General features: G+C 44.1%; 1 protein-coding gene across 1 annotated transcript; it reads right to left on the reverse strand.

The window, feature by feature from the left end:
* Window positions 1–249: 249 nt before the first annotated feature.
* On the reverse strand, window positions 250–22576 carry pcdh12 (protocadherin 12). Its single transcript, XM_064973967.1, has 4 exons — window positions 19154–22576; window positions 17744–17835; window positions 12840–12988; window positions 250–4069 (listed from the first exon to the last, which is right to left on the reverse strand). Exons 1-4 carry the CDS (start codon window positions 22058–22060, stop codon window positions 3660–3662), a joined length of 3558 nt encoding a protein of 1185 aa, XP_064830039.1. The 5' UTR covers window positions 22061–22576; the 3' UTR covers window positions 250–3659.
* Window positions 22577–23491: the final 915 nt, after the last annotated feature.

A 23491-nucleotide genomic window follows, 5' to 3' on the forward strand; every position in this document is an offset into this window, starting at 1 on the left:
CATTGTCGTGCAATTCATCCAATGCCATCACCACATGTTTCAGCATGATAATGCACAGCACTAGCTCATACCAGATACTGACTGGTTTTAAGTATCTGTGACCAACAGATGCATTATCTGTATTCACAGTAGTGAAATCCATAGATTAGGGCCTAATGAATTTATTTAATTTTGACTTCCTTTAAATGAACTGTAACTCAGTAAAATCTTTGAAATTGTTGCATGTTGAGTTTATATTTTGGATGGAAAAGAAAGTGGTGAGATTTGAACCAGGAATGTTGTGGGTCACAACACATTTTTAACACTCCAACCTTCCACCCTGATAGTTTGTTTTATTTGACTCCCACCTGTCAATGGACACTCTGCCCACTAAGTTTTCAAATCAACCAATTACATTTTGCCCTGTCCTCAAAACAGCTGGGTCCCGTTCGACTGATTCAACTTATTTAGACAGGTAAATGCAAGGGCTCCACTATTTGGGCCTCAGTTGAATTATTTCAGTGCATCATTTCCTTTAAGAAATCACAGATTATTTATCCCTGGACAAGCAAGAAGAATCATCTGGTACTGGAGCACTTGTCCAATTATGTCTAGTCAAGATTTGTTTCCAAGGAAGAGAGGAAGGAAGGATGCACTTTGAAGGAATTCCAACAAGCCCTTGGTACCTGAAGAATGAATAAGGAAAACTCCACTGAGCTACTGGCTAATCACAAGTCAATATAAAACATTTACATAGAAGTGGCGGCAGAGGGCGTGTTCTCACATTTCTCCAAGAGGTGTTCTTGCGCTGTCGTCACTCATTTTGCAACATTCAAAACAAAAGTCCAAATCCTTAACATAGTGTAATTTGTAGGAAGAAATTACCATGGTGCCGTTTTAAAATGGAAAATACTAAGACATTTTAATACAAATGTACAAAGTGCTGCTGGTTTGATTTATGGCAACAAAAACTCCCTATTCTCCTGAGCAAGATTACAAATGACACCTTTCATCAGAAAAATTATAATTTATATCACTTTTACAGCCATTCAAATATCTGAAGCCAAATCCTGGGTGTATAATGCCTTGTTCACACTGCAGGCCTATAATGCTCAAATCAGTTTTGGAATACTGATTGTCCAAATAGCAAGTTATAAGTGACCAAATAGGATTTATGTGTGTTCAGATGGCAGTAATTTGCTGAAATGACTAAACTAGTTGTCATAGTAGACAGGTGTGTGCGCGCTGGTGTAGGCTGATTGGTGCACGTGCTTCCTATCACTCAGAAGTTATGTAGCAAGCTAAGGTGACAATGCCTGCCATGGATGTTTCCCAGGTTCTTTGAATGGTCAAAATCATTGTGTGAGAACACTTAAGGCCTCAAAAGGATAAGATGATCCAACTTTCAAAACGAGTCCTTTTTGTCGAGCCACAGCAGTCGACAAGCTAGCTAGGTAGCAGTTTAGCTTTCTAGCACATTCACTCATTTGTTAGTGAACATTTAACAAGCTAGTTAGCTACCACATTTTCTTGGCAAACTGTCAACAGAGTAGCTAGCAAGCAACAAGATATGCCAAATAACAGTCTAAAAACCACTTGAGGGCAAATAAATCAGATTTGACCGCATGACCAGGAATAGGTTTTGTATCGGACTTCTAACCACCTACGAAAAAGTGGTTTGAAATGTGGCTTGAAATATCAGATTCCATGTGCTTTTCTAGCTGTTCAGACTGCAGAAAAAAGAACAGATTCGAATCGGTTATGCAAAAATATTGGATTTGAGTCACTTCAAGCTGCAAATGAGAACAAGGCTTTTACAGTGCCTTCGGAAAGTATTCAGACCCCTTGACCTTTTACACATTTTGTTCGGTTACAGCCTTATTCCAAAATTGATTCAATTGTTTCTTCCCCCTCATCAATCTACACACAATACCCCATAAAGACAATGCAAATACACGTTTTTAGAATTTTTGCTTATTTATAAAAAATGTAAAACTGAAACATCACATTCACATAAATGTTCAAACACTTCACTCAGTACTTTGAAGCACCTTTGGCAGCGACTACAGCCTTGAGACTTCTTGGGTATGACGCTACAAGATTGGAACACCTGTTTTTGGGGAGTTTCTCCCATTCTTTTCTGCAGATCCTCTCAAGCTGTCAGGTTGGATGGGGAGCATTGCCGCACAGCTATTTTCAGGTCTCTCCAGAGACGTTCGATCAGGTTCAAGTCCGGGCTCTCTGGCTGGGCCAGAGAGGACATTCAGAGACTTGTCCCAAAGCCAGTCCTGCAGTGTCTTGGCTGTGTGTCCTGTTGGAAGGTGAACCTTCACCCCAGTCTGAGGTCCTAAGCGCTCTGGAGCAGGTTTTCGTTAAGGATTTCTGTACTTTGCCTTTGTTCATCTTCGTCTAGATCCTGACTAGTCTCCCAGTCCCTGCCACTGAAAAACATCCCCACAGCGTGATGCTGCCACCATCATTCACCATGGGGATGGCGCCAGGTTTCCACCAGACGTGACGCTTGGCATTCAGGCCAAAGAGTTCAAACCTGGTTTCACCAGACCAGAGAATCATGTTTCTCATGGTCTGAGAGTCTTTAGGTGTCGGCTGTCATGTACCTTTTACTGAGTGGTGGTTTCCGTCTGGCCGCTCTACCATAAAGAAATAATAAATAGCAAAGGGTCTGAATACTTATGTAAATAAGGTATTTCTGATTTTTAAACATTTAAAAAAAAAATGATTTGCAAGCATTTCTAAAAACCTGTTTCCGCTTTGTCATTATGGGGTACGTCGTGTAGATTGCTGAGGATTTTTTGTTGTTGTATTTTATCCATTTTAGGCTGTAACATAAGAAAATGTGGAAAAAGTCCAGAGGTCTGAACACTTTCCGAAGGTACTGTAAGTGTTTCCTACACAGACATAAACAAACATTTATACCTCTGTAAATACTACATTTTTCAGTAGCTAAATAATTTACTTGAGTAAATACAAATAGTAATCAATAATAGAAACATTTCTCAAAATGGTGGTGAAGGAAGTGTCGGCGGACTCGGTCCATCGTGGCAGACATTTCTCCTCAGGAACAGGACTTAATGTTGTTAGTGTTTTGTCTTCAGAGAAGAGAGAGAGCTGTTTCCTTCTTGGGCTCTTTGCTTAGGGCTGCTAAACTCAGCCATTCATACCATGGACAACGCTAACAACGGATAGCACCATGTTGTTGCTCCCACTGAGAAACACTTCTGACGAGAGACAGAAAGAGAATCTTTGTTGCATCAGAATGATACAGAGGAGTATGTGCCACATGAGGAAGACGGTTTCTTTGTGTAACATTTATCTCAAGGTAAATGTACACTTTTCTATGTAGGGAGTACTGTATAGTACATTGTGCTTTTTCCAGCACTGAATGAAGGCCTTTGGTTAACTCCTCTCCCTCTTCTGACCTTGTCCTGTTTCAAACAGGGAAGCAGGCTGTCAGAGCTTAGGCATGTATTGGACATCTCCTAATGGGGATATGTTAGGAGAAGGAGGGGAGTTGCTGTTGTAAGCTTGAGCAGTTCAGTCATTTCAGCAACATGTAAAACAAAGTCATCAGTTTGGGGGGGGGGGGGTCTTAGGCATCCAAACACACAAGAATCGATCAAATAACGTTGAGGCAACTGTTCTCATACCAGGGGTTGGGCCTAAGGGCATTGAGCCAGGGGGGACCTCTTTTCGGGGTTCACAGAGTTCCTTTGTATGTTGGCGCCCCCTGCTGCGGCGCTATCTCCTTCCAGCCCCAGCGAGCGCCGGTAGGTGGCGGACAGTCTGTAGAGCACGTCTGGCGAGGGGCGGGGCTGGGAGTCGCCTTTCTGGGTCAGGAGCATATTAAACAAAGTGTTGACCTCTGAGATCAAGGCCCCGCCCAGTAAGCCATCCTCCGGCTTCTTACCGAAGGTGGAGAAGGAGGCAGAGTCAAGGGTGTCTGGGGAGCAATGGGTTTCAGGGGACGGTGGTCCATTGGGAACAAAAACATTCTCGTGGTAGTCGGCCGTTAGGGGGAGGGAGAGGCGGGACATCCATGCAGGGTCCTCTATGTCAGCAAAGACGTCATCTGATGAGAGGAGGAGAGAGATGAGAAAATGTCAATACCGTTTTTAACAACATAGGACAAAGCAACAACTCTACAGTGATACAGTGCTGGATGTGACACAGGGAACAGGTGGGTGTTCTTTTGCTATAGTGATTGTTGTTGGTCAGTATTGTTGTTTATCCCTTTGAAAATGAAATTCTTCACGTGAAAACATTAAATGAAATCTGAAGCTGGGAGAATGATTATCTGGTATGTCGAAGGCAAATATAAACTAAGTTAATAAAAATAAGCTTACGTAGGTACAAGTCGAATCTTGCCGTTTCCTTCAATTTCCTTGAGAAAAACACTATGTGGAACGAAAACAGGATATATATCACAGGAGTATATTTAACAGGCATTTCCTGTCATCTCCTGGCTGTATCCGGAGTTATAGTCAAGTAAAAGCTGATTTATGCTTGATCTGGGAATGCGGTGCAGAGGCGCCGTACAGAGGGTGTGGCGCAAAATGCCACATCAAGCTCCATACCGCATGCGCCACCCCAATTTTTAACAATGCGGTGGGCTCTATATAACTCCGCATTGACATGATTGGATGACGTTAGGTGGGGGCGGTACATCCTGTATAAACACAAATTCACTTCCTTGACAAGCGCAAGAAGTATCAATTCCCTTACTTATGCAGAGGCAGCATTGCAGTAAATGCTGTATGGCCAATGACCATTCATCGGCATTAAAGTGGTCAAGTGGTTTTACACACAAACCCTGTTTAGACAATCAAAAGACACATTGTGATCAGATCATCCTGCCCACTTCTGGTAGTCAGACACATATTGTGTCTTGATATCTTACAAGTGTAGACAGATATGGACAGAGAAAACATTTAAATCATTGGCAGGTGGCACCATTGACTGTTTAGATCAATATGTGTCTTACAATAAATAAATATTATTGTGAAATAATTTGTATAAAGGGGCCAGGAAATCTGGTCACAATGCAGCCACAGTGGATGGATAACAGACATTTTAATTACATGTGTAGACATATTTCTGAAAATGTGGGCACCAAAAGAATGTAGACATGATCCGGACAAAGGACTCATGTTAGCACCAGGTAAAAACAAGGCTGGAATGAATACGTACACACTCAAAACAGGTAAAAATCCATTTAAAGCCATTCTCTACAGTTAAGCATTACAGGCATTCTATGGTATTTCTTTTTTTGTATGGGGATGTGCAAACCTGATTATCGTGACCAACATATTGCTTTTGTTGATAAAGGGAAAACTTTAGTTGTGGTATAACTGTATGGCAGGGGTAGACAATTACATTTAGCCGCGGGACGATTTTTGTCGGAGCTGATGGATAGGGGGCTGGAACATCATTATGATTATTTGTACAATGCAAATTGTACAACTAAGCCCAAAAAGAGATTATATTTGAAAATTAAAATTTCATGAAATGAATGGCATGATGAAATGAATGACATGAAATTGTTTCAATTTATTCCTATCGTAGGTAAATAATCCAAGCAAGACATCTCTCCATAATAGTGTAAAATTATAAATCTACTGTTGCCTTGCCACAGATTCCTCACATGAATACAATGCCAAAATAGATTCAACACCGTTTCTGGGTGGTCATTACAAAAGGTACAATTTGACTCCATGTTTTGTTTTTTACTTCATCATATAGTGGTCGGCAGGATGATATTTATAAATATTTTTAACGTAAAAAAAAAAAAGATTTCCCAACTATATTATCAATAAAACCATTCCAATAAAGCATGACATAACATCCTGTTGAAACAGGGTTCTTATAAGCTCTAATGTTGTTGAATGGACCAAAAGAAAAACAAATATTTCTTACTGATGAGTCAACAGGGTTAATCGTAGGTGTGTTCTGAGGGTCATGTCTTGACATGTTCCTGAATAATAAAGCAACACCTGAGGGGATGGCATCTAAAACAATTTGCAAACTCTTTAGATGTTACAGGGATCTTATGATAAGAATAAGATGAGATAGGAAAAGTCCCTCTGCATTTACTAGTTGGCTCACCAATAGGATATTATTTTGGGAACCAATATTTCAAACAAAAACAGTGCATTCTAAAAATATTCAGATGTTAGATTTTTTCTAAAATGGATTAAATAAAAATCATCAATCTACTTCGATTGAGCTCAGGTGCATCCTGTTTCCATTGATCATCCTTGAGATGTTTCTACAACTTGATTGGAGTCCACCTGTGGTAAATTCAATTGATTGGACATGATTTGGAAAGGCACACACCTGTCTACAAGGCGCCACAGTTGACAGTGCATGTCAGAGCAAAAAACCAAGCCAAGAGGTCGAAGGAATTGTGTGTAGTGCTCCGAGACAGGATTGTGTCGAGGCACAGATACGGAGAAGGTTAATAAAATATTTCTGCAGCATTGAAGGTACCCAAGAATACAGTGGCCTCCATAATTTTTAAATGGAATAAGTTTGTAACCACCCAGACTTTTCTTAGAGCTGGCAGCCCGGCCAAACTGAGCATTCAGGGGAGAAGGGCCTTGGTCAGAGAGGTGACCAAGAACCCGATGGTCACTGACAGAGCTCAGGACTGAGTGAAAGATGAACAGAGCAGAGTACAGAGAGATCCTTGATGATGAACCTGCTCCAGAGCGCTCAGGACCTACGACTGGGGCGAATGTTCCCTTTCCAACAGGACAACAACCCTAAGCACACAGCCAAGACAATGCAGGAGTGGCTTCGGGACAAGTCTCTGAATGTCCTTGAGTGACCCAGGCAGAGTTCGGACTTGAACCTGATCGAGCATCTCTGGAAATACCTGAAAATAGCTGTGCAGCGACGCTCCCCATCCAACCTGACAGAGCTTGAGAGGATCAGCAGAGATGAATGGGATAAACTCCCCAAATACAGGTGTGCCGAGCTTGTAGCGTCATACCCGAGAAGACTCGAGGCTGTAATCGCTGCCAAAGGTGCTTCAACAAAGTACTGAGTAAAGGGTCTGAATACTTATGTAAATGTAATATTTCAGTTTTTTATAAATTTGCCAAAATGTCTAAACCTGGTTTTGCTTTGTCATTATGGGATATTGTGTGTAGATTGATGAGGGAAAAAAACAAACAATTTAATACATTTTCAAATAAGGCTGTAACGTAACAAAATGTACAAAAAGTCAAGGTCTCCGAATGTGAAGTATTTTTTATACAATATCTCTATGGAGAACATTTATGGTTATAAATTAAGGACCATGACAATACATTTTTTTACTGGAACTTTGTTTATACTATAACTGCAAACCAACATGAAATTATGGCCACCAAAACCAACATGATTAATACCATTCCACATAGAAGTGGGTCTTCTTAGGAATTGTTTTCTCAAATTGATCTTAAAGCTATGTAAAGTACAGAATTCAGCCCATTATACTCATAAGTGTTCATGACAACAGTTTCCCTAATGTAATGGGTACGGTTTCTCCACAGAAAGTTTAAAAGCATCTGGTCTCTCTTTTTGCTTATTTTACAGTCAAGATATAAAGATAGAGCAGTCTAGAGACACCTTCAGCCTTGGTTATTAGAACTCTTCCTTTGATAGAGAAGTCCCTCTGTAGCCATTGATTTAGCTTCTTCTGGGTTTTTATTTTGTTAATAAGAGGGTTCAAATTTTGTAAGCCTCTACACTTCTGATACTTAGTAATGGTTATGCCTAAATATGTAAGTTCTTCTTTCACTGGAATATAATAATATGAGGGTGTCACACAATCTTTGACAGCCATGAGTTTACATTTATTAATGTTAAGACATAGACCAGATGCTTTGGAAAAGGATTAGATCACATTGATCGATATGGGAATCTGACTATTGTCTTTCAGAAAAAGTGGAGTATCGTCAGTCAGCCAGCTGGCTCATAATTTATTTACCAGCCATGGAAATACCTTGTACAGGACTATTATTTAAAGACTTTGTAATAAGGTGAGATAGAGAGGATTTAGGCAAGGTTGTCGCATCTCAAATCTAGGTCAGGTGCCATGTTTCAGTTACTTAGAGCGGTTAACATTAGTATAGTGTCTTAATAGCCTCACAGAAAAAAATCCCTAAAGCCAAATTTCTCACGGTAGTGGAAGAGGAACCGATCCTCTGCCGTGTTAAATGCTCCTCAGTCCTAAACCCTTAGCCCTTGAATGACATTTTACATCATCACATCCAAATGTCCCTTGCCCAAGAGAAGGAGAGTGATCAGAGAGGCAACGTCGTTGATGGAAAAACAACCAACCTAAAGCTATTATATGTACCTAGTAAGCTAACCTAGCTAGCTAGCACTCCTGTCAAGTATCCCCAGAGATACTTGCCTGCAAACTTCAAAAAACAACATCTGCCCTTCAGACCAAGAGAATTTTCCCTCTTGGTCTTAAGACATTGGTTGCTTCCATGGGAGACCCGGGTTCATATCCTGCGTGTTACACTTGCCCTGTGGTCCTTTTCATCTAATCACAACCAGACCCGGACACACACACACTAACACAGTGGTTCCCAACTAGGGGTACTGGGACCCCTGGGGGTACTTGGCCGATCCACAGTGGGTACTTCAAAAGACTAATGAGTCCATAGGGATACTCCGGGCAGAGCGAAATTCAGTTGGGGGTATGGTAACCAAAACAAAGTTGGGAACCACTGTTCTAACACACAAACTTACAGAGCAGTCACTGAACAACCCCAGAACCTACCCCCACCACACACACACACACACACCCTCATTCCCTCTCTCATAAACACACACACACACGCACTGTGTGACACTGGCAGCCCTCAATTTAAATCTCAATCCATAAATGAAACAAGTCCTTCTGAGTTAGTTATCCTCTGCTGTATTTGTTTGGAATGTTCAAAGGCTCTGCTGTGAAAAATATTTGTTTTTGAATGGAAGACTGAGCCTCATATGTGGGGGGGTTTGAACTACACGCAAAAAGTCATCAAATGAGGTCGCGCTGACTCAGTCGACCACCATCTTTCATGTCTATCGTCTCCAGGACACCTCCGAAGAGAGCGTGGCTTGCGTACATACAAAACACGGTCAGATACTAAAATGGGGGCAGGCTGGCCCTTTTTTACGGTCTGTTGCATCTGCTTGACTTTCCCGGGGAGGCAGTGATCAATCAAACTCACAGCAAGCCACATCAGAGAGAGGTTAACTCACAAGCTAACTGCCTGGGTTCAATCACATCATGTTTTCTAAAATGCTGCTTCCTTTTCTGGCCCCTTCCTCTGCAATCGCCTCAGTCCCGCCCCCCTTCTGCATCTCATTTTAGATAACGGGATGGGATCGTGTTGTTTGGATCCTTTAGGCTGATTGATAGCAGTGAGTTATAGCGCCACAACTCTGCATTCCATGTGTAATGCCTATTAACTGTTCCTTTAGATGTATCAATGCACATCCACTGCCCCACAGCTCAGCCAGTCAATTTATAACCTTAATCTACCCTGAAAAAAAAGTGTCTTGAGAATATTTCCCCATGCTACTAGCCGAGCATTTGGTTTGGTACAGAGGGGGTTAATAGTTAGCTAGCAAAGGAGAAGTAAAGTTAGCCTAGCTATCCTCCCTAACTATCTACTCGACCATTAGCTGGTTGCTGCCTATTTATAAATTATTTATTACATTTAAATTCTCTCTCTTGTAATAATTGAACCTCTGCTACCTAGCAAGCTACATGCCAATGACTTGTTTAGCATAGCGACGACTTGGTCAAAACAAGAGAATATAATTAAAACCAGTCTGATGGTTAGCAACGTCAGAACCGGCTTTTACCCGGACTATATCGTCTGGTGGAAGGATGAAATAAAGTTAATGAAAACATGTTGTCAACTGTTTTATAAAAGCAATAAGGCTGTCGAACATGGGAATTGTTGTGTGATAACTCCCACCTAAGGGTTGTTTCCCGCCCCTTGGCTTTGTCTCGTGTCAAAGAATTGCCCTCAGTCAGGAGTTATCATGCCTTATTAGTAAAATCTCTCTCCCTCCACCCCCTCGCTCGCTCTCTCCCTCCACCCCCTCGCTCTCATCATCCACCCCCTCGCTCTCATCATCCACCCCCTCGCTCTCATCATCCACCCCCTCGCTCTCTCTGTGTTTCTCCCATCCTCTTACTAACTCCTTGTTTTTTCCCCCGGAAACTCCTCTCCCTCTGCACCTCATCCCCCTCTCTTCACCCCCCATCTCATCCCCCTTTCTCTTCACCCCCCACTCTACACCTCATCCCCCTTTTTCTTCCCCTCATCCACCTTTGTCTACACCTCATCCCCATTTCTCTTTATTCCCCTTTCTCTACATGTCATCCTCATCCCCCTTACTCCACACCTCATCCCCCTTACGCCACACCTCATCCCCCTTATGCCACACCTCATCCCCCTTACGCCACCCCCCACTCTACACCTCATCACCCTTTCTCTTCACCTCATCCCTTTCTCTTCACCCCCACTCCACACCTCATCCCCCTTACTCCACACCTCATCCCCCTTTCTCCACACCTCATCCCCCTTTCTCCACACCTCATCCCCCTTTCTCCACACCTCACCCCCTTACTCCACACCTCATCCTCATTTCACTCTACACCTCATCCCCCTTTCTCCACACCTCATCCCCCTTTCTCCACACCTCATCCCCCTTTCTCCACACCTCACCCCCTTACTCCACACCTCATCCTCATTTCACTCTACACCTCATCCCCCTTTCTCTTCATCCCCCACTCTATACCTCATTCCCTTTCTCTTCATCCCCCACTCTACACCTCATCCCCCTTTCTCTTCACCTCATCTCCCTTCTCTTTATCTCTCGTGATCCATGGCTCCCCCCATTCCAAACTTAATTAGACTGGACCCACCAGCAGGGAAACCCTAAATCCTCAGAAAACAATTACCCTCTCACTGGAACCAAAGCAACCCCCTTAGACACACCACACATACACATGTTTGATGTGAAGAACACCCCTGCTGTGGTTGATTGACTACAACCACAACAAAACACCAGAAGATATTGAAGCAGTTTAAAGCATACTGCCAAGTGTTAGATCCACAGACCTGACTAAAGTCAGAGCTCAACTTTGATAAGTCCTAATGGTAAATATTGAAAAAAAAAATCATCAGTTGACTGAAAACTGACAATTCAATTGGTGATATGTGATTCATCGTCTATCAGCTCTAAGACTCTAAGATTTTCGAGTGAACTGTCCCTTTAATAGGTGATATGGCTACCAAACAAAGGAATGCAGACTCAAGAAAATAGCAGAGCTCAAGGAGCGATAGATTGAGGCCGCATTCTGAAGGGGTGCTGAAAACACACTGATCTACGCACACACACACCTTTGCATTGTGTCGATCAGGACGAAAGACAGATGTGGAACATGATATCAGAGGTCAGATTCAAGGCTATCTGTTCAGATCACACTGACACACTGCCTCAGGGCAGAGTGGGTGGTGGTGACTGTGTGGGTGTGGGTGTGTGTGTGTGCTGGGGTTGTTCTATGCAGCTTAAAAGATGGGGCTCTCCAGGTGAAAAGAAAAAAAATGTGTTGCCCAGGGAATCAGAAACACAGGCTGTTTGAATGTTTGAACAGCGTCATAGGTCCTAAAAGAGCATGAGCTTCTCACCGTTCGTGAGTCTCACAAATCTAGTGTGAGTTACAATGCTAAAGGTGGACCCCTTTGGGCATGGGTGACTCAAGCATGACACACACACAAACACACACGCAGGTCTTTGTAACACCCCTGTGTGAGGTTACTGTGCCGGCATAGACTTTAAATGGCTCTCACTCAAGATCAACTGTAAGAAGTCTTAAGAGAGACTATGTGCCGTGTTTTGAAAAGAACAAAGACAGAGCAGACGTGACGATGACCTGAACAATTGGAAGGAACTCAATATGTATGCTTACTGTGTACATACACTGAGTGTACCAAACATTATGAATACCTTCCTAATATTGAGTTGCAACCCCTTTTGCCCTCAGAAAAGCCTCAATTTGTCAGGGCATGGACTCGACAAGGTGTCGATATCATTCCACAGGGATGCTGACCCATGTTGACTCCAATGCTTCCCACAGTTTGCTGGATGGAGTTTGGGCGGTAGACCATTCTTGATACACACGGCAAACCGTTGAGTGTGAAAAACTCTGCAGGGTTGCCGTTTGAGACACACTCAAACCGGTGCGCCTGGCATCTACTAACATACATTGTTTAAACAAACTTAAATATGATGTCTCGCCCATTCGACCCATGTCTCAATTGTCTCAAGGCTGAAAAATCCTTCTTTAACTCATCTCCTCCCCTTCATCTACACGGATTAAATTGGATTTATATCAATAAGGGATCATGGCTTTTACATGGATTCCCCTGGTTAGTCTCATGGAAAGAACAGGTGTTCCTAATGTTTCGTACATTCAATGTAGGTTGGACTATATAGAATTTGAACATGTGTATTAGTCTGGTCAATCATACTCAGCGCTGCACTCATTGTTTCACTTCAAACAATGTCACATACAGTACAGCAATATGTATCTTACGGCTGAGTGAAAACAGCCACGCTCAGCGTATGATATTGCTAAGAATTTTAAGAACATAATTAAGTGGTAGAAGCCCAACAGAGAGCTAAGAATTCAAGTAAGTGTTTCCTTTGTTAATGTTGACCATTAAAATATTTTCCCTTCAATCTATTGTTTTGTTGACTATAAAATAGTATAATTTCTCTTGTCAAAACAGCCAACCTGGTTAAATAAAAATTCAATTTGAAAAAGTTCTTACCAGGGTTGTTGAGCAGGTTATTAAGCCCCTCCTCCAGTAGCGGGTCGACGGGGGAGTCTCGGCCCATGTCCCAGTCCATGTCTCCGGCCTCACTCTCACCATGACCGCTGTCCTTGGTGCTCTGCCAATCAGTGTCCTGAGCGTAAGACCTACAGGGAAGCAGAGGAAACAGACAGGGGCGCGTCAGGGACAGTGAGAGGGCATTTTAGAACCGACGTTTAGGAGTCACATTATCGACGGTCAGCCATCTTGTGGAACCTTCACTATGACTGTCATGTCATATTCAATTGTTCCCAAGAATCAAGCTGTTCTGGAATGTGTTGACCTGAGCTCACTTTAATAGCTTCCAACCCCGGCTCAATGCTGATGTGCATTGAGCCAGACAAAAGGTGTGGTGGTGTGCTAAGTGGCATTTAACTGTGCTGAGATGCTCTAAGCCATGCTAAGAGGTCTTGTGCAACACTAAATCTTTGTCTCCTACTTCATGTACTTCTGGGGGTTTTAAAGTTTGGTGATAAAATACCAGAGACTCGAGGTATAGACTGAAGACAGAACATGCTCCCTGTCAGAGACTTTATCAGAGCCTGTTAGAGACCAGACAGACCTTAGGCCTCTTTATCAAAGGGGCGTACGCACAAAAAAAGACTAAACCCCACAAATATTGGTATTTATCAATTTTGAACCCGACTGAAAATGGTGCATATCTCCACACACAGCGTACACCATGCGTACACACAACTTCTAATTGTATTGCAAGCATATTGTTCTATTGAGATGTTTGAGGCACGGGAAATAATTCAAAATAATGGTGATAAAAACATGAAAACGAAATGATAAAACAGACGCATTTACCACTGGTAAGGAGATTGCATAACAGCATGTAAGTTTTAATATGTTTCTTTCATTATTGTTATCTCCTTTTCTGACATGATTGGTTAGTTCCCGCTACTATACATATGACCATTCATCCATTCAAAAGCCAAGAATGCTCTAAAGTAAACAGACCAGACCAGTAGCCTACTTAAAATATTTGACAGTAGGCCATGGGTAGGGTCGGATAATACACAGTATTTCTGTGCAATATGAGCGTGGGGCGGCAGGGTAGCCTAGTGGTTAGAGCGTTGGACTAGTAACCGGAAGGTTGCAAGTTCAAACCCCCGAGGTGACAAGGTGCCATTCTGCCCCTGAACAGGCAGTTAACCCACTGTTCCTAGGCCGTCATTGAAAATAAGACTTTGTTATTAACTGACTTGCCTAGTTAAATAAAGGTAAAATTAAAATAAACATTGTAGCCTATTTAATCTCAGCGTCTATACCAAGGCAAGAGATTGTGTTTCTATCATCTATCGATAAACAAAATATTCAACAAACATCTTTTGCATATAAGTGTGGGCTCTAGCATTTCGTTTGAAATTGTTTGAATGAATAATCATCTGGCAGAATGTATTCTGTGTTTGGCACTCACTGTAGGTGGCTAGCGCCGAGACCCCTAGAGGACGTAGTTCTTCCTGCTAGCGCCGAGAGCCCTAGAGGACGTAGTTCTTCCTGCTAGCGCCGAGACCCCTAGAGGACGTAGTTCTTCCTGCTAGCGCCGAGACCCCTAGAGGACGTAGTTCTTCCTGCTACGTAGTTTCTTCCTGCTAGCGCCGAGAGCCCTAGAGGACGTAGCTTCCTGCTAGAGACCCCTAGAGGACGTAGTTCTTCCTGCTAGCGCCGAGAGCCCTAGAGGACGTAGTTCTTCCTGCTAGCGCCGAGACCCCTAGAGGACGTAGTTCTTCCTGACGCCGTATTACCTCTAGGTATCGACACAGTCAGCCCAGCCAGTAGTAATACACTCGTGTCCACCATGGACCGGATTTTGTATAAAGCATCCTCAATTCAGGCTGCAACGGCATCAGTTTCCTCCTTTACTCGATTTAGCGTACCGTCTTAAAACAATTTTCCACCACCATACTAGGGTGGCTAATGTTACTTTTTGATGTTGCGGTGCGCATGCATTCATGCATTCAGCCAGGGGTAAACAGACTCACATGGTGTACAACATCCAGACGTTGACCGAAACTCTTAAAATGGTTGTGGAAAATTGTGTTTTATTAAGACAATATGCTTATTTCGCCCACCATATGTGTTATATGCTTATTTTTTCCCCCACCAATGAGCCATTAAATCCAGTTAAGGAGGAAACTTTGTAGCAGGAATGGAAGATGTTATGTACAATCCGGTCCATGGGAGTCACAAGTGTATTGCCTGCTGAATACATCAAAGTCGGCCGTAAGATGACAAACTATGTAAAAGGGATAATAGCGCCAGCTTGCGGCCGGTTGGGTTGTGTTTAGATTGAAAGATTCCGTGGAAAATGTTTAAACATTCTGCCCACACCTTTACAGAAATTTGATAAAATTTGCCATAGCTCTTTCATTTAGAAACGTTCATGTCGGAATTCCAATATTTCCAAATCATACAACAAATGAGGGAGTTTTTGTCCAAATAAAGGGTGAAAGGAGGTTGTTTTCCAGGTGGGATTTTAACGCTCATTCTCGTGAACAGAATTATACAATAGGTGGGTCTAATTCTGGATTCTAATTGGTTAAAACTGCATTCCAGACAGTGTCTATTCCACAAATTACCCCCGGCTAAAGCTATGAGGTTGAAATGCCTATTTACTCCATCTCACTGCGCAATCCACCGTCTCATCAGCCCAGCCAGGCAATTTATACACTTGATCTCCACTGAGATGGAACAGAGTAAATAGGCATTTCACAGTCATAGCTTGTGGTAACTTGTGGAATAGACACCGGCTGGGATGCGGTCTTAACCAATCAGCATCCTGGATTAGACCCACTCATTGTATTACTGGGAGATAAACCAGGGGGGCCGACAACATCCCAGATAGTCAGCCATGACACAAAACATACACCCCACGTAGACAGATTCTTAATTCTTCATGAAAGCGAAGAGGCTGAACCATATATGAACCCGTCACATCATACTGTGTTAAAGAAAATAACATTGTGGTCAGTGGAAGTGCTGGCTCCTGCCTTAGGGAAGGAGTCATGGCAGTGTGGTAGGCACTCAGTCCTGCGTAGACCTGCTCCCTGCCAGTGACTGACTGGCAGAGCACTTATGGTATGAGATACTCTTCCTGTTATTGGGCAGACACATATCTGAGCAGCATTGTCTAGCTATAGTACCACCCACTGGACACAAACTGGTTGAATGTCCGGGGGTATCATCGGATGGGGCCACGGTGTCTCCCGACTCCTCCCGTCTCAGCCTCTAGTATTTAATGTGTCGGGGGGCTTGGGTCAGTCTGTTATATCTGGAGTATTTCTCCTGTCTTATCCGGTGTGAATTTAAGTCTCTCTCGACCTCTCTCTCGACCTGAGCCCTAGGACCATGCCTCAGGATGACCTGGCTTGATGGCTCCTTGCTGTCCCCAGTCCACCTGGCCGTGCTGCTGCTCCAGTTTCAACTGTTCTGCCTGCGGCTATGGAACCCTGACCTACTGTTTTCAACTCTCTAGAGACAGCAGGAGCAGTAGAGATACTCTGAATGATCAGCTATGAAAAGCCAACTGACATTTACTCCTGAGGTGCTGACCTGTTGCACCCTCGACAACCACTGTGATTATTATTATTTGACCCTGCTGATCATCTATGAACATTTGAAGATCTTGGCCATTTTCTGTTATAATCTCTACCCGGCACAGCCAGAAGAGGACTGGCCACCCCTCATAGCCTGGTTCCACTCTAGGTTTCTTCCTCAGTTCCAGCCTTTCAAGGGATCTTTTCCGAGCCACCATGCTTCTACACCTGCATTGCTTGCTGTTTGGGGTTTTAGGCTGGGATTCTGAACAGCACTTTATGACATCGGTAAAAAGGACTATAAATATATTTGATTTTAAATCAATGTTATTTCGACAAATTTCAATGTGATGATGTTGAATCAATGTGGAAAACTGATTGGATTTTGTAAAAATCATCAACGTAAGAGAATTGTGTATTTTGTTCCACACAAATTTCTACCAAAATCCCTTATTTTATTTTTCCCACATTGACCTTATGTTAGTTGACAACTCAACCAAATGTAAATCAAAACTAGACGTTGAACTGACATCTGCGCCCATTAGGTAGGAAGATTTGAAACAATATTTATAGGGTGCTTGTAATTTATTTTGTGTCTTCGGTCAGGTCTCCTTTGAAAAAATGATTTAAAATCTCAGTGTGATCACTTGTACACAAAAAGGATAAATAACAAATACATATGTATGCAAATCTACATTTTTGACAAGTTACATTTCATGAAAAGATAATAATGTGAGTCAGATTGTATTGATGCCTTATGATTCAACAGGCTACAATCTAAAACTAATGATGCATGTAGTGGTAAGTGGTCAACAGCCAACTGGCTCTGAAACAAAGGAAGGATAATGATGCATGTAGTGGTCGTAGTGGTCCACAGCCAACTGGCTCTGAAACAAAGGAAGGATAATGATGCATGTAGTGGTCGTAGTGGTCCACAGCCAACTGGCTCTGAAACAAAGGAAGGATAATGATGCATGTAGTGGTCGTAGTGGTCCACAGCCAACTGGCTCTGAAACAAAGGAGGGATAATGATGCATGTAGTGGTCGTAGTGGTCCACAGCCAACTGGCTCTGAAACAAAGGAGGGATAATGATGCATGTAGTGGTCGTAGTGGTCCACAGCCAACTGGCTCTGAAACAAAGGAAGGATAATGATGCATGTAGTGGTCGTAGTGGTCCACAGCCAACTGGCTCTGAAACAAAGGAAGGATAATGATGCATGTAGTGGTCGTAGTGGTCCACAGCCAACTGGCTCTGAAACAAAGGAGGGATAATGAAAAGAAAAAGGGAAAAAAAGACAAGAAAGAGGAAATGTGCTCACCTGCCAGCACGCTGGGAGAACTTGTTGCCTCGGAAGTTTGGTCTTGGCTGCAGCTGGCCCTGGTGGAGCAGGGAGAGGAGCTGAGAAACCTGCTGTAAGGAGACAGTGATCTTATAACACAGAAGTCAGAATAACAAACTAGGGTATTGAGAAGGTGCTGTATTGAGGCTGTTGAGAGTATTGGGTGGAGGTGTCAATCGTCAAATGAATAAATATTATTTGTTCGGTGAGAATCTATTCAACCTGTCGCTCACTATGGCAACCCTTAACATTGGGGAGTTCATTTGGAGCAGTTTGTGCTGATAGCTTTCCTGTGGATATGCTGCTAACTCTGGCCTCCACATTCAGAGGGGAAACAGCCTTTGTGAGGTGTGGAGAGTGGGCTTGTGTGTGTGTGTGTGTGTGTGTGTGTGTGTGTGTGTGTGTGTGTGTGTGTGTGTGTGTGTGGTGGACAGGAAAGCGCTTTACGTAGAGGGCTATTATTCTCTGACCTGTTTCCTTTCAGGATGAACCTCTGAAATATGGTCATGTGGAAGGGGGGGGGGGTGTCTGAAAACCTCCAGCTGGGGCGAACAGGCGGAGATGAAGGAGAGGTGGGTCAAAACTCAGTCATCTTCCTGCGCTTATAATGAAATTTACGTGAGGCCTTAAAACATTGCCAGACTCTTTGTTCTAAGACTATTGGGAGTTGGCATCCCCATCTGCGCCTATTCCCCCTCTGCGTATATTCCCCCTCATTGACGATGTGTCGATTTGACAAGCACAGCACTTCTTGAGTAGACATTTACAGATGCTGCTTTTTTTTGTGAGATCAGCAATTTGGACCATTTGTCACTGACGACTCGCAGTGTTTAAATGTCAAAGCAGTATTCCCTTACTCTACAGACATAGAGCTTACTTTGGCTGGGCTTCCCCCCTTAGAGAATAAGAGTGGTCTACTGATTTTTCCTGGCATTTTTCCTTCTCTATATGAGTGTGTTATGCGATATTGAGTAAAAGGATTGGTGCGAATGCTTGAGGGGCATGGGACTAGACAGGATTACAGTGGCTGACACACGAGCACCTGAATAAACGCAATGCTTTGGCGCCAGCATCATCTGTTAGTTGTCCCCTCAGGCTTCCTATGTAAGCCATACACAAGAGGGGGGAAATGATCTCAGGACCTTCAATTTAAATGCATCTCAATTCCTGTAGGTTACACTTAATTGTTTCAGTTAGAGCACGTGAAAAAAATATAAGGCTTATTTATAATACGAAAGTCTGAGAAAAAAAAGGTTCTCTTTCTGTTATTTGTTAAATGGATATAGGGTATTTGACATGAGAATGATTAAAACTAATGTGATGCATTGCATAAGATATACCAAATGTGCTTTCACGTTCGAAGTAATTATAACTAAAAAGGTTTATTACCTGCACTTCGGGAGAGGCAGCAGACAACTCAATGGAGTTCTCTCCGAAGGCAGCCATGGAGAGACGGACCAGGTTCCTCAGCATCCGTCTGTGGTCTTCAGCGTCAAGTCCACTTCTGGTATCTGTGTTCTTGGGCCTTCTAAGTGTTGCCACCTGGGACGATGTTTCTGGCACTTCAACGTCGGGGCTAACCTGGATCTCAGAGTTCCCATGTCGCCTCAGGGTACTGGTCTGATACAGTGAGGAGGACGATGAAGGGTTTCTTGCCTTACGCAGGGTTCGGTAAGGAATGGCAGGGGTCCAAGGAAGAGTGCCGTCCAGCTCGATGCTCCCAGGTTTCCTGAGTGTTCTGGAATGGGAGACTGGCAGCGTTGATCCCCCCTCTGGGTTGGCCTGGGAGTGGACTGTTGGGTTCATGGAGTTGGCAACACTGTACTGCGTTTCGGTGTTTTGCTCTTCAACCACCAGGAGCATAGAGGAGGGGGGCTGTGCTTCATCTTCTGGAGGGTCCTCCCTTCGTCCCCTCAGGACTGGCACCAGCTGGATGTCTGTCTTCCTGATGTTTTTCTGCGGGCGGCGAGGGTGGCTCGTGTAGGTGGACTCGGCCGTCCTGCAGTTGTAGGAATGGTTGTCTCGTTTCGTTGGGCGACAGAAGGTCGTCACCAAGGCAACCGCCAGGAGAAGCAGGATGCAGCTGGCCCCAAGGCAGATGGCCACCATCATGGTGAAACTCAGCTGACCATGGTTACCAGGGGCTGAGTTCTTCAAATGGTCCCGCAAGTTGATGAAAGCCACCTCCAAGGTGGCCTTTGTCAATAGCCTTGGAGAACCCTTGTCCGATACAGCAATATCCACTTTGAAAGTTTTCCCAATGAGCTCTGTAGCATTGGTCGTGTTAACATACAGTTGTCCGGTGGTGTCATTGAGCCTGAATAGTCCTGTGGGGTTTCCATCTGTGATCATGTAGCTGAGTCTTCCATTCAGGCCAGAGTCTGGATCATTAGCCTTGATGGTAGTGGCCAGGAATCCCATAAATCCATTTTGGACAGAGTGACCGGTATGAGGATCGGTGGAGCCTTCTTCAGCACCATCCCCTAGTTGTGTCACTATCTCCCCCTTCTCCTCGTTGACCGGGACACTCACAAAGGCTATGCCTTTCTTTGGCATCGGCTCCTTGATGACGGGGTAGTTGTCATTGACATCCTGGATCTCGATGAGTACCGTGGCGGTGCTGGTGAGGGGTGGATGCCCATGGTCTTTGGCCTCCACAATGAAGGAGTATGTGGGCGACTCCTCATAGTCCAATGACTGCTGGGCGCTGACTACACCACTGGTGGGGTGGATGGCGAAAGACGCCGTGGGAGGTCCCAGCTCATTGGACTCTCGGATGGAGAAGGACACCCTGCCGCTGAGCTCAATATCCACATCATTGGCCTCTACCTTGAGGACCTGGAGCCCCACGGTATTGTTCTCCTTGAAGGAAGCCCTGTAATGGGACTTGGAGAATACAGGAGCATTGTCATTCTCATCCAACACATGGACAACTAGGTGTCTAACACATGACAGTGGAGGGTCACCGTAATCCTGGGCAAGTAACGTGAGATTATATTCCATGACCTTTTCCCGATCCAGGGTGCCATTGGTTACGATCATGTAATTGTCGCCATGGATTTTCTTGAGGCGGAAGTGGCCGGATCCATGCTGGATGTGGGCGTGCACATTCCCGTTGTCCCCGGAGTCTGCATCAGAGACCATCACTAGTGCAAGGAACGTGTCATTTGGTGCACCTTCTAAAACAGTTGCCACCGGGGAATCAGGGGGTGTCCAAGTGACGTGGATCCTTGGTGCATTATCATTGACATCCCTTAGCTTGATGTGTAGTTTACAATGAGAGGGGATGGCGTTGGGCCCCAGATCACGCGCCTGGATGTCCACCTCATAAAAGTGTTTGGCTTCATAGTCCAGTGGGCCTTTTAAAGTCACTACCCCACTCTGGGGATGGATACTGAAAAGCTTCTGCACCTCAGGTGGCGCATGCTTGCTTAGAAAGTACTCAACCTCCCCGTTGGCCCCTTGGTCAGGGTCCGTGGCCTTGAGGTTGATGACGCTAGTCCCCCAAGCTGTATCCTCAGCTAGTTCCACAGTGGGGGTGCTATCCTCAAACATGGGGCTGTTGTCGTTAGAGTCCAAGACGTTGACCTGGACCAGAGTACTGCCCGACCTGGGAGGATTCCCCTTGTCCCAGGCCACCAGAGTCAGCTCGAAGGAGGAATGCACCTCCCTGTCCAGCTCCTTGATCACCACCAGCTCTGCCTGCTTTGGCCCATCCACAGCGCTTCTTACATCCAGGGCAAAATGCTGGTTGACGGACAGCGAGTAGGTCTGCAGACCATTGGGGCCGGCGTCCGGGTCCACCGCTCGGTCCAGGGGGATCCGCATCCTCAATGTGGCCATCTCAGAGATTTCCATCTCCTGCTGGCTGCTGGGGAAAGTTGGGCTGTGGTCATTTAGGTCCATCACCTCCACCCGCACCCTCAGAAAGTGGATAACACCACCTTTCCTGTAGAGGACACTGAAGGCCAGCTCACACAGGTCCGAGCCTCGACACAGCTCCTCCCGGTCCAGCTGGCCTAGGGTGGCGACAGTTCCATCTCTTACTCCAATGGAGAAAGGCAGGGCTTGACCATGCTCCACGACCTGGAAATCCTCCAGTACCCCGGTCTCGCCTCTCTGACGCAGGTCATCAACCAGACGGCCAACCCTGGTGCCCACAGGCTGCTCCTCCCAGACTTGGTACATGACAGTTAATGGGGCCGGGTCTGAAGACTGGGCCCCAGAAATAAGCCACAGAACCAGCAGTAGAGCCAGCAGCATGACTGTGTGAGATGTTACTGTCCTGTCCAACATTTAAAAGGGCATGGCTAACACCCACAAAAAACTGTTTATTTCCCCTTCTTCAATTTAAATAATGACTGGTGAAAAAACTAAACTATTGACAGAAAATATATCCTTTTAAAATAGCCCGATACAGTAAAAAAGTCAAATATTTTAGTTATAAAATCGACAAAACATAAAATACATTTATCAATATAAGCCATGAATCAAACAGCTCATCTACCCATATTCTCACACTTTTACCAAGCTCTGAGGACCAGCACAAAATATACCAACAATTACAGCTCAATCTAGCAATGAAACAATCTAATATTTTTCCTAACAAAACAGATTTGAATTAAAAAGACTAAATGAATGAAAGACAACCCTACATCCCTTTTATACCAACAACCTTATAGCCCTTAAGTTTAGTCAGATAACTAAATTACAGAACCCTATAGAGCTATTGCCTCCCTCTCTTACACACACTCACAGCTTACTGCATGAATCACAGACAGCTGCTGGCTTCCAGTGTCCCGCTTCACCAGCCTGTAGCTACAAAGTAAAGCAAGGAGAGCACTGAGGAAGTTTGGATCTGTGATGAAACATGCAGGATAGGACCCAGCCAATCAGAACAGGGGGGGGGTGGAGCATATGCAAATCTAAACTCCCCACCCCAAAACAGAACAGTGGGCCCTCAGGAAATCAAGCAGGAGTTGAAACAACATTGGAGTGCTTTTAAAGAAATGTGATCCTCCCTCCGCCTCCAGTCCTTCACTCCTTTTGCCTTGTTGCTTTTTTCCTGCAATCTTCAAAAATCCATCACAACCTCGCATTGTGGATCTTTAACTCAGTAGAAATCAGAGTGGGCTTGAAGCGTGGCCCCTATGGGACTTTGAACTGTAACCAGGCCTGCTCTCGACTCAGAGCTCCATGACGTAAGGTCTGGGCTCGCGACAGAAATCCTAAACGCCTAGATAGCTCTTGCTGATAAATGTGTTGCAACCTCAAACTTGTCAGCCATAAATGTCTTTTGGCTGGTAAAATGGTCCCTTTCTGGACTACTTTTCATTTTTTTGTTGTAATATGTGTTTTTTTGTTGGGTTTCTCAGCAGTAAGCTGCAAATGTTGTTTTCACACATAGCACAGTGAAGAAAATAAAATTTGTGCTGCTGTAAAAAGTAGAATCTATCCATACCGAAGGGCTCACAATAATGACATAAAACTGCAGTTCCGGATAACATAAACAGGGCAAACAATCCTGATAAACAACATCAGACCATTATACATCTTGACAATTATATGTTCAGGATCTCCACGATAGGAACATTTAAAAAAAAAAAAAAAAAAAAATTTAAAGGGTGTGAAATGGCATAATCTTAGCTCTGCATGTATAAATATGAAAGTTTAATGTGTGACGGGAAATTATCCAATAGCCTGAGCCTATAAAGACAACGTTTGTTA

This window comes from Oncorhynchus masou, chromosome 9 (assembly GCF_036934945.1).
Source record: "Oncorhynchus masou masou isolate Uvic2021 chromosome 9, UVic_Omas_1.1, whole genome shotgun sequence".
Lineage (NCBI taxonomy): Eukaryota > Metazoa > Chordata > Actinopteri > Salmoniformes > Salmonidae > Oncorhynchus > Oncorhynchus masou.

Coding starts and splice junctions, on each gene's coding strand:
- pcdh12 (XM_064973967.1), bottom strand. CDS start 22,060: ATGTTGGACAGGACAGTAACATCTCACACAGTCATGCTGCTGGCTCTA. Junction 17,836..19,153: donor CTGCCTCTCCCGAAGTGCAG/GTAATAAACCTT, acceptor GTCTCCTTACAG/CAGGTTTCTCAGCTCCTCTC. Junction 12,989..17,743: donor TTCTCCCAGCGTGCTGGCAG/GTGAGCACATTT, acceptor GCTTCCCTGTAG/GTCTTACGCTCAGGACACTG.